The 12,413-nt window shown below is 39.2% G+C and overlaps 1 protein-coding gene across 16 annotated transcripts in view; it reads right to left on the bottom strand.

Moving 5' to 3' along the window:
- The window catches only part of LOC117432042 (neuron navigator 2), a 179,897-nt gene that overhangs the window by 92,306 nt on the left and 75,178 nt on the right, over positions 1-12,413 (bottom strand). Inside the window, exon 1 of one of the 16 annotated variants that reach the window (XM_059002532.1) lies at positions 4,875-4,940. The exons of the other annotated variants lie outside the window; for them this stretch is intronic. Coding sequence (XP_058858515.1) covers positions 4,875-4,925 — 51 coding nt within the window. The 5' untranslated portion in view covers positions 4,926-4,940. Of the gene's footprint in view, positions 1-4,874; positions 4,941-12,413 lie in introns of those variants that run through there. 16 annotated transcript variants of the gene reach the window in all.

Below are 12,413 nucleotides of genomic sequence, written 5' to 3'. Positions count from 1 at the left end.
CCACAATATAACCCCCTGGCAACAGATATATGAAATAATGATATCTTAAACCACCATGTTAGAGGCTTGACTTAAATGTTTAAGGACAGAGCTTGACAATAGCTTGGAACAAGCTTTACAATGCTTTCCGAAAAAAATGGTTCCACCACTACCACCACCTTTTTACACTCGTACAATCGTTCAAAATAATACCACCTGGAGTCATTCTTTTGCCAAGAGGAAAAAACACATGTTCACCCAAAAAATAGCTTGGCAACCTTTCAAAACGTATATAAAAAGTTAAAATTGTTTTTACAAAAACAGTGGTTCTAGAACTGGCAAACTGTAGCTCGAAACATGCTTTGCAATCAATGACAATGAAGGGGTCACAGGCTCAGCTTTCAGAGAGAGGACCTCACTGTGACCTCCTGTACACCTCACCTTTAGCAACCCCTTCCCAGTACATGGAACCACTCCTCATCACAGCAATAAATCACTGCTCTGCACTCATTACACCTCCAGCGCAATTCACAATCTATACTGTAGGACAAGGGTCATGGTTTGGGCAAGAACAAAAATGAGAAACAGAAGGGCTGCTAAAAAATCAATTTACAAGTCCTACAGGTATATTTATCCCCCACCTAAACAATCGACTACTACAAATTATATATATATTTTATGTCTCTATGTACATTGTGGAATTTGCTATTCAAGCACTTTGAGCCCCTAAACCCAGACTGTGAAGCAACGTATTTATGCCATTACACAGTTCACTTCTCAGACGCCTCTACGACATGCGAGTATCACCATTTATCACTTTAGGGTTCAGTTTCCTGCATCTTCTTAAGCCCTAAATGTCTAGTGGGCATGACTTTAAAATAAAGAACCATGTACTTGTATGCAAGGCACTGTATATGTTTCCAGATCAACAAGAAGCTGTGATTTATTTTCCTCTATATGAATCTCTATCACATATTAAAAAAGAAAGTATTCATGAGAATAGAACAGACAAGAAATCACAGTACAAAATGTTACAAAATGTGACTCTTTACCACAAGCAAGCAGCACATACTTTAGTCATGTTTTGATGTTTTTTTTGTCTCACCTTCACTCATCTGTACTACAGTCTCCTTAGCCTCAGGTAAAGTACCTTCTCATGACATGTCTCTGGTTTTGTATAGCAGATCAAAGCAACATCATTTCAAAGCACCACTTTATATTACAAATCAGCAAAAACCCACAGAACACAAATCTAAGATTACCGCAATCCTGACTATAGAAATTTTAGTACAAAGACCATACTGTACAGCAATGAGGAAGACATACTGTAAGACATCCCAAACTGATTTAATTATTATTATTTGTTTATTTAGCAGACACCTTTATCCAAGGCGACTTACAGAGACTAGGGTGTGTGAACTATGCATCAGCTGCAGAGTCACTTACAACTACGTCTCACCCGAAAGACGGAGCACAAGGAGGTTAAGTGACTTGCTCAGGGTCACACAATGAGTCAGTGGCTGAGGTGGGATTTGAACCGGGGACCTCTTGGTTACAAGCCTGTTTCTTTAACCACTGGCCCACACAGCCTTAATGCTATCCCATTTACAAACAGTTGGGTAGCCATGTATAGTACTGCATGACAGCAGTACCATTTCTCACCAAGATTACATACAAACAGTGAAAACGAACATATTTGAAAAAGTACTGAAATTAGCTAGTACTGTACATGCACTGTAACTCAAAGCATGTTGTATAGGAGGTAGCCTTAAGCACAAGTCAGTGTTTAGTTGATATAAAAGATCGAGCTGGAATTACGCAGATTCAATGGGCCTAATCAAATCCTCTAAAAGGAGGTGGGTGCAAATACTGAGCTACCATTTAAATAATTAAAATTGGGACGCACCCTGGCATTTAAAAAAAGACAAAAATACACTAAAATAAGTGGCCACTTTATCTAAAAACAGCACTAGTGCAGTATGTCCATCAATTATACTATAGACCGAATTGTTAGAATATATTGAAATGGATGAGCAACATCTCTATTTTGTTTGAAGTAGAGTTTGTAACTCAATTTTAAAGCAACAAGTAAATGTCATGGTTTATGTACAAAATACATTTTTTTGTACAAAATAAACTGGCTTTTCCAATGGTAATCCCAACACCTGCTGGTATAACAGCGCTAGCAAGATCTTCTTACTATGACCCCAGCTGCTCTCAGATACCAGACTCAAAAAACAAACAAGCCAAAAAATTAGATTAGGAGAATCTGATATTGCTGTAGCATTGGTCAGACTGTCAAAACCCACACCAACCCCTGGTTAACAGCAGAATACCCAGCCTCACACTCTAGAGGATTATAGACCATTGGTGTTCTTTTCTAACCCGATAAGACAGCTGTCTTCCATAACCCAGTAATATCCCTGCAATTAGTTTATGCGGATAATTCTATCTCTATACATTACGTCTGTTTGCAGATGACTTGAATCCTACTGGAAGAAACATATAGCTTATTGCCCACCCGCCCTGGGACGTAGTTACTTTCTGATTTATCAATTCACCAGGGATAATTTCACCACAATGGGACTTATTGGACAAACATCAGTCTTCATTAAATTCAATTAATTAATCAAATTTAATTCGCTTGACACAATACAAAGCTTCTATGAAGCTATTTAATTTAAACTTCAAATTCGCTCTGTTACTGTAGTATTCTTGGGACTACCAGTTAACACTTGATACAAAGCAGTACTTTTTTTTATTATTTATACACCTCGATTAAACTGACTTTCTTTTTCATAGTGTGTGTGTGAACAGTTTTAAATGTACAGGTTTACATCACTGATAAAACTTGTAATATAGACTGAGAATCAGACAACAAAAGTGTAAAAATGTAAAATACATTTAAAGTTTTTTCATTTGGCTTCATGCAGATGGCTAAAAAACTGGTTTTCCTCCCACAACAACTGCTCAAACCAAAACAGAAGAACAGATGGGAACTGTATCTTTACAGTACTGCACACCATAGCATTACTTATAATGATCAGACTATAATTATATAGTGGTGTACAAAGCCTCCCTGCTATTCCTTCACTCTATTAGGTGACAGAAACAAATACATCCAAAAAAACAAGCTTCTATACGTCACATTAGCAGCAGCCAAACTGTTCACCTATTTTCTATAATCTCCACAGCCAACCCAGCACTAAGCAAGTACCTGGTGCAACGTGCATTCTGAAGCAGACAAAGAAATGGGCTTAGTTTACCAAGAGCCGCTTCATATCTATAAGGGGGGGTTCACAATTCCTGATGCTGTCTGCTCGCAGCTGTTGCTATCCATATCTCCAGCATTTATACTCCCCAATATGTGGTGATGTGTGTCTTAAGATAAAAATGTTAGCCATGCTCTGCTAATGGGAAAGGCAATGTCAGTGTGAACCATGAAAGGACATCCTCTATGCTAAATTCTTCTTCTCTTGTCTGCACTCTGAAGAGGGCTTATACTGTAATTGTGGGGCAGAAAGGATATTTTTTACATATACAAGAATTTTTGAAAGATATATCCAAAAAGAGAGGACTAAAGTGTACTTCCCAGCCTTAGAATATTTCCCCTCCCAAATAAAATAACAAAATAGGTCACCAAAATGTGGCCTGCTACTATAGACTAAAATTATAGACAGATGGCATTTTCATATAATAAACTTCTTAGCCAGCAACTATGGCTTTAAAAAGTCTGCTTTTCTGATCTACTTTTAACCAGGATAGGAAATTCCTTAATTATACCCTTCTTGCCTACAACTTGACTGGTTAAAAGATGACTATTCTAATGCACATGACTCACAGGAAGTTCAAATTATTACCCTCAACCAGTCACCCACGAGCAAGGAAGCTATTTGAGATCAAGAAAACAATTAATCAGCTGCAGCAGCATCATTAAGCAGCTGGGAGTTCAGTACAGTTATCTGCATTCTTTGTGAGTAACTGGTTTCTGATCCCCCTCCACGATAAACAGCGATCTCTGAATGACACGAGAGGAAAGGGTCCGTGATGTGAGCAGCTAGGCGTTTCCCCCTTGCTGTTCAAAGCTATTGGGACACATAATACAACATGTTCTGCTCCAACTTGAACCAATGTGCTTCAAAATGCAGAATACTGTGCAGGGGCAGCATACAAAAGCAGGACAAACACACAACAGTTTTAACTTACTGTGCACCGTACAGGAATGAATTACCCAAGTGAAAAACTCAAAATACTGGAATTATAAGCTACTGTACATGATTCAGTGAACTTTTGAGGTGCATACTGTTGTTTAAAACCAATTGTAACCCCCCCCCCCCACCCCCACCTACACACCTATGAAGTCAGTGCATGCATGCTTTTCATTGAAAATGATAAACATTTAATTTCCCTTCCCGCTGGAAACACTGATTGTTCGTATCGCAGGACATGCTATCAAAACTAGCACTACGTAATATAAAACTCAAAATGAAACAAACCTGACTAGAATCGTACCACAAACCAGTACATTTGCTGTCAATATAAAACTACTGCACTGAGAAGGAATTCAAACGAACACCCCCCCTGCCAATTTGCACCCATTTAAAAAAGTCTAACATCCAATCAGCTGAAAGTCCTCTGACCCAAACACCACACAAACACACACATTCAGCATCCATTTCACTTAATCCCTTCTTTTTTCACACAGACTGCTGGCCTGAAACTTAAACAAAGCAAATTTCCCATCAGATAAAAACACTTGAGGAAAAACAGAGATAACAATTGCATGAAAAGATCAGTTTTCATTCTCAGAATGCTTCAACAGTATCCAAAAACACAGTATCACACTTTGCCTAAGTGTTCATCTCTGGGCCCAAGAGAAAATGTTGAATATTTACCAGTTTCATGGTGACGTTGTTCTGTTCCCAACGCCAAAGCATCATGCTCATCTTTCTCAGGAGTGACAAACAAAGCACCTGCCAAAACAGGACCAACCGCTGGACCGAAAGAGTTTATAAATCCACCTGCCCTCTGACAAGTCCAATTCATGAGCCATGTGATCCATTCAAAGAAACATGCTACATTCTCCTGGGCTTCCAGTAAGTTTTGCTACTCAGTGTATTTTCTTTGGGTGCACTGCACTGAACTGAAGAGAAATGCTTTTCCAAAGCTAAGCCCTCAGCCAAATCAAACAACTCCTGAAAGACGCTCTGAGGCAGTGGAGCCTGTAGGAGTGAAAGTCAGGACAAGGAAGTCTCCCCCCCTCCCCCGCCAGCTTAACGCACCACTCAGATTGGGTATCCCTATTTCAATGGGCTTCATCGTCATCTGGAGAAAAAGGATTACACTTAACCCTTTCCCACTCTGCTTCATCAATATCTCAGCATGGTTTATTCCAGCTCAGCACTGTATCTGCATGTCAGACCATCTTTTTAACCCAGAAAACACATTTAAATGCAAACAGGACGTTCGTATTAAGCCCTCTTTATTTTTAGCCAGTTTGTTTTCATAAAAAAAAAAAGCTTTACAGTACCAGTCCACATATTAGGCATGAAGTGTAAATAAAAGGTTAACATGGGTTATTTGTTTTCAGCTGTTATGCTAGGTGTGGGTTCTTGCCTCTTGAGACAAGCAGCAAAGAAATACACAAAAGCAAAATCTCACTTTAAAAAGAGGGAACCATAAAACTCCACCTTTTCCCGGCCAGCAGATTGTTTTGGGCACCCTACAGAAGGATTGCCATTCAGCGTTTAGAATCCAAATCATCAGATGATTAATTTGAACTATCTTCACAGGTCTTATTTAACTCCTCGCAAACGTTACCAAATGAAACTTATCCCTAGCCCTGTATGTGCGCTTTGTCCCCTGGATACCATTGGCTCCTTTATGCATATGGTCTGGGAGTGTCCGGACGTAGCTGTGTTCTGAGATCGGGTCTCTGCAGCTCCCTCTACCCTTGCTCTGCTAAGGTATTATTATGATGACTCTACCCTTGACCTACCATTACAGCAGATCTTGCTGGCTGGTGTCACAGCAGCTAAAAAAAATGATTGCGCTTCGCTGGCAACCTCCACATTCCCTCCTCTACCATCAATGGACCCTCGCTTTTCTAGATATCATCTATATGGAATTGTCTACTGCTCTGGTCCATGGCGCTGGAGAGAGGACTGTGCAGGCCTGGAGATCGGCTGCAGACTCCATTAGATCCCAGATTAAGCTTTCTCCAGCTATCTCTGATTGATTTGGGTTAGTGATGTCCTTTATGGGAGGGTGTGGGAGGGGGGAGGGGCACTGCTACCCGAAGGGGGGGGGGCGGGGGGAATGAAATGTGAGGAATTGCTATTAATGTACTATTATTATTATTATTATTATTATTATTATTATTATTATTATTATTATTATTATTATTATTATTATTATTATTATTATTGTAATTGTGATATAAATTCCCTGATAAACATTTGATCACAAAAAAAGACGGGGATCAAAGCCTACTGGAGAACTTCAGGAATAAGATGTATGGGTCAATGGGGGATAAATCAAACAACAAAGGCCTGATGACAAGCCTCTGAATAACTGGATGTACTCTTGGGGGGGCGGGGGGCAAGCACATTGCATCACAGAGTCCTTTTAGTAGAAAATAACAATCACTTAAAAGCATCTGATGTTCACACTGAATGGTTGCTGGTTCCACTTCACTCCGTCACAAAAGATCCAACGACAGCAGTGCATGCGTTATAGTTCGATTCACTTGAGTCATAAAACCCCTTTGAAAACCAGATACAAAAAAAAAAAGTTTGGAGAGTCAGCAACTTGAGTTTAACAGCGGGTCCCTACTCTTACGGCTGACACTGTGATATTGCCGACAAGCAACCGAAATGATCACATCCTGGAACTCAAGCTGCAGTGATGACTTCTGATTGCTGGACAAAGATGTAAGGATGGGTTTAGATTGCTCTTTGCTTACACAACTACAAGAAAGATTGAAGGGTGGGGGGGGGGAATGGACTGCTATTAAACATGAAAAGGATTTTTTTTGTTTGTTTGGTTTTTTTTACAACTGGGCTGTATGTTCAATGCACTGGGTGACATCTTTGCACATGTTTTTTTTGACAAATCTGTAACCGATTAATTTCTTGTACGTGATTTATAATATTATTTTATGAATGGGGGAAATGGATGAATGTAGGAGTAGAATGTGTGTTGGGATTCCCAGAGGAGCATTGTGAATTAGATCAGATGGTTTCAATTCTTCTCCATGCTATATAGTACAGTACAGTACATCCTGCCTGACAGACCATAAAACAAAAAAACCTTTAAGCGGTATAGACTTTTGTTGCTACAATTTCGAATGGAGGAAGAGTTTAGACTTGAATACTAAACACATTACATGCTATGGTTGCTAAGCCAGTGTACAGTAGGCCTACTGTAAATAAGGTTTTGGAAAGGGGAGTTGGAGAGGGCAAGATGCATTCAGGTTATACCGTATAACCAATAATTCACTTTTCGGGAATCGGAACACTGGATTTGTTCTAAAACTACGACAGGTGTACTTGTACAACACAAGCTGCATTACAATACACAGTACATCATAGCAATTCTCTATGACACAGCAATTCATGAATAGGAACAAGCAGACTCAACAGCGATTCATGAATAGGAACAAGCAGACTCAACCGCAATTCATGAATAGGAATAGGCAGGCTCAACAGCGATTCTCTATGTGCAGAAGTTGCCACTCACATTCTGCAAACAAATATGATAGTTAGGCAGGAGGACATGCATATCGTACTGATGAAACAGTACGTCATGTCAATAAAGTCAATACAAGTTTATGACTATGGTGCTATAATCTACTGTATATACAGTACTGTACTTGCACAGAATAAGCAGTAGCTATAAACATTTCTATCCGCTCCATCCACACTGACATATTTTTGAAAAATGTGACTAAAATTGGTATCAAACCTATAAATACCTGTGCGGTCGTACTGGCTTCTATACAACGGACCATTGGTTCATACAAAGTGATATAAAAGCATACGTGAAGGAAGGGAGGAATGAAAAAAAACTGCACTCTAATGAAGACTAATTTTGTACACTGTGTAGCTGGGTAAACTGCAGAGAAAATAAAAGGAAACAGATGTCCCAGCTTAATGAATGACTTTAACCTAAGCAGTCATTGTCGGCACAACAACCACTACCAGGAAAGCAAAGGGAAATCCGTTCCCTCACAATCTATTGTTTACGTTAGAAAAATAGGTAAGGCTGTGTCTTGTCTATCTTAGTTCCTTCTGACTGGTAATTGACATTGCTGTGCTCCATTGAATACACTCAACTCTTATAAATTCCATCAACTCTCATCAAATTGCTTTTTGCCAAATTGGAGAACGATCAAAAGCAATTTCATCCACGTCTGGACCCATCAGTGTGTTTCACTTAAAAACTAACCCAAAATAGACCCCTTTCTGACAAGCATCTTTCCTGCAGAGTTCATTAAAACAACTGCCCCTACTTGTGGACACTGCTACACATGTACCACATACCCAGAGGCATTCTGGAAAGTTGCGTTTAGATCTTTGCATCCATTTGAATGCTGGTCCCCTCCTGACTCAATGTGGACATGGTGCTGGAGGCAGGGATTAGGAGCAGGGCATGCCAATAGCACTCATGCACAAGGGCTTTGTCACTAATTTAAAAAGGACCTGCCATCTGCTTGATTATGGGCTCTTCTGTTTCTTTAAATGCTCAGGTTCTACCTGCAGCGTGAATGCAGTGCATCGCTTGGCTGAGCCATGTCTAAAGAGAGAGAATATCCATTCAGCCATGTAGGACTGCAGTGCATGCTCACAGCTTCTTTGTAATTACATTAAGCGCGATGCAAAAATAACTTCAGTTTAAAATAATAATAATTCCTAGTTCTGGTAACATACAGTAAATATCTGAAGTGACTAAGATATTTACAAACTGTTCTTTCTGGTATTGTATGTATTTCTGTTGCTCAGGTTTAGATTTTTAAAAAAATAATAATAATTACTGTAAATACATTATCTTCTTCAGTTATTTGGATGATTAAAAAAAATGTCAACTACAGTACTAAAAATACCTCAGTATTCAGGGTTTACTGTGGTTGTGAATAATAAGACTGTGGTATCTGATCTAAATGGATTCCAAAGCGAAGTTACTACATATTTAAAAACACAGATCCTTCAATGTGTCGTGCTAATAAAGTGACAGTGCTGCACTGCCCAGCTGTCCTTCACTGGTACTGCTGACAGCCCAGCTGGCTCCCCGTCCTCTTCTCACACACAGTGGGGAAACAATCCTATTGTTGAAAAGAAGCCTTGTTTGATAGGACTGTGATTTTAATCAAGGCCTGCCAATGAGTTTTCTTTACAGAAGCAGGATACACTAGAATAGCATCCCCCCGCACAACAACACACTAGTCAATTTTACAGCAACATCTTCCCTAATACACTACCACTAGACTCATTGAAAAGAACAAAATGAAATGACAAGTATTAACTACCATAATATTAGACTTCTCCAGTCTGCTGGAAAAGTTTCAAAACACTTTTCTATTAATCATTTAATCCGGTCAAGATATTTACTATATAAAACGCTATTTTAAAATGATCCAATATGATCTACATAATCTTAAGGCACATTAGTCTAAAGTACTATATTAAACAATGCTCACAACCTTTGATACTGTATCTGGCAACACATGACTTGTTCAATTTAAATACCACTACAAGGAGCTCTTTGAATTAAAAGATATGTAAAATAAGAGATTTGTATTTCTTCATTCTCTCTCAATTAAATTCCCAAGGCAAGCTTATAAACCAAGAAATTAAACTTCCCTGAAGCCAAAATCTTCTTGACTTGTTCAAAGAGACCACAATCTGCCCTTGAAAGCACAGGGCTGAAAAGCAGTATGGCTTCTCCCCTACAGGTCAATTAAGTGGGTTCTGGCACAGTAACAAAGGCAGACGTACAGTACTGTACAACCCCAGCTATGCTGGAATAATTATTTAACACTTTACCGCTCTCCATCTCTCAGCAGGCACTGAACAAAGGATACATCATTTTTACTGAACCTTTTATTAAAGCATGATGCAGCTCCTGCTACTGTACCTTATGTAGGGTTACCATTGGACTCCATGGACACTAGGACAGTTCAGGCTTTTCAAATCGGAGGGCAATACATTCTGGTACGTTTTACCAGTCTCGGGTACCTTTCACAACAGGACTACACTTACCAGTATGCATTGGGGTGCGAGCTGAAAAGCCTGAACCGTGCCAAACTGTCCCAGTGTACATGGTCCCATGTACATATTAAGACCTAATGCTGCTGAGAAAACAACATCAAGAATAGATTTTCTAACATGAGTAGCGTTGGTGTTAAATTGTCCACGAAGAGGCACAGTAACAATGTGACTCCTGGATTCGTGAAAAAGGCTGCAAGAGCAATTTCGAACAATGAAGCTTGAAGGTCAGAACACAAACCATGCTAATAAAACTGAGGTTCTCAGCACCCACGTTGGAGCTTCAAAAGTCCAAAACAGCCAAGTACCAGAGTGTTAGCTTACAGTACCATTCTTTTATCTGATAACCCTGAAGGCATATCCCTCCTTTCCAAGTGTCCTGGGAGATAGCAGGAGATACAGTGTGAAGATTACACACATTCCCCTGCACACACACAACACCAAGGTAAGGGTTATCCATTACTTTTACCTTTCACGACTGGTAACCAGCCCATACATACTGTACATACATGCACCTGAATCCATTGTGTCCTTCTAAGAGCTGAATTTACTGACTTCGACCCATAACAAAATGTGCATTGATCAGTTTTCATCAGAACCGTTCAGTTGGTAGCAGCCTGTGTAAATGACACATGCCAGAGGTCCACTGGTTAGAGGCTATAGTATCTTACAGCATTGGATAAGTCTGGTTCTGCTGCACATGCATACATACATAAAAACACTTACATGAATCATTTGTGGTTTTGGTTCAAGAATTAAAAGATAGTACTGCGTATAAATATTGATTTAGTCATTTTAAAATTATTTTCAAAAAGCTTGAGTACATACCACTGAAACACTATTGTGATTATCCTAGGGTGGAGTACCTTGTCAATTTTGTCCACTAGAGGGCACCAAAATATGCCTTCTATAAAAAAACAGATGCATGGCTACAGCCATCTACATGCAAGTCAGTAGGACAACATTACTCAAACCGATATAAACGTATGTACATTAAAAGTAGTTATCTTGCAAATACCTATCTAAAAATGTCCATCTGCACCGTGTAGTTTTTCCTGCAAATTCCACATTGGATTTACATGTACTATATGCACCTGGCCTAAAAGGATACAGTAACCACACAGGAAGTTAAATGTGGGAAGGGTAATAATCAACTGCAGTATAACAATCCAGCCTAAAATACCACTGCAAGTTTAAACAGAATTATAAAATTAGCCCCCACCACCCCTGCATGGACAACGCTAGCTTAGAGTCACCTCATGTAGGGCCACCTTCTGCAGCTACATTACAACAGCCTGGGCATGGAGCATACAAGATGCTGGAAGGTCTCCTGTGGTATGAAGGATCATCTACCTGCCAAAGCTACTAACAGTGTGAACAATGGTGAAGGGCGGGGTGGTGCAGACTGATCTAGATTGACAACTGCTGACTGAGCAGACAAAAGGTAACGTGACAGCAGACCACAATGCATTGCAGAACAGAATACCAGACTATTTCAGCGATGCCAAGAGGGCACAGTACAATTACTTCCAGTAACACACCACAATGAAATTGTCTGGTTCATGTAATGACACAACCTTCCAACAGATGGCACCAATCTCTAGAAAAGAATAATCACAACCTTGACTAAACGGCTCTCAGTGCTGTGCTTTAGAAATCGCCATTAGTTCTCTTAAACAATTACCATCTAAATTAGCTTAATATAATGGGACTATCTGCCCTCCGAGTTAACTACTGACACCAATTATGATAATATATATATACATTTATATGGTGGCAAACTCTTGACAAAAATGTATATATAAAACACTAACTCATATTTGACTTGCCTGATTGACACTGGAATTCTATCCAAAACCAAATAAATATTCTACTGAGTGGAAGTAATTACAGTACACACTGTGAAGTTCAGAAATGTCACAACAAGATGCATGATATGTCAAGCAGAATCAAAATCACTCTGACAGAGGCATCTTTATAAATTGATAATTATTAGATTTTCATTGGCTTTATTATGGTTAGTTTCTTTTTTTTTTTTTTTTTGCAGTGTTATTAAAGCAAGCCTAGCTGACATCAGTGTAAGATATATAGTTTGAGCAGCTTAATTTTTTCAATATACTGTAATTATAATTTAGAATACACACATTATTGTAGTCATTTGTAGTTTCC

This window comes from Acipenser ruthenus, chromosome 27, assembly GCF_902713425.1.
Source record: "Acipenser ruthenus chromosome 27, fAciRut3.2 maternal haplotype, whole genome shotgun sequence".
In the NCBI taxonomy this organism is placed as follows: Eukaryota; Metazoa; Chordata; class Actinopteri; order Acipenseriformes; family Acipenseridae; genus Acipenser; species Acipenser ruthenus.
This window is presented reverse-complemented; position numbering and strand designations above follow the sequence as displayed.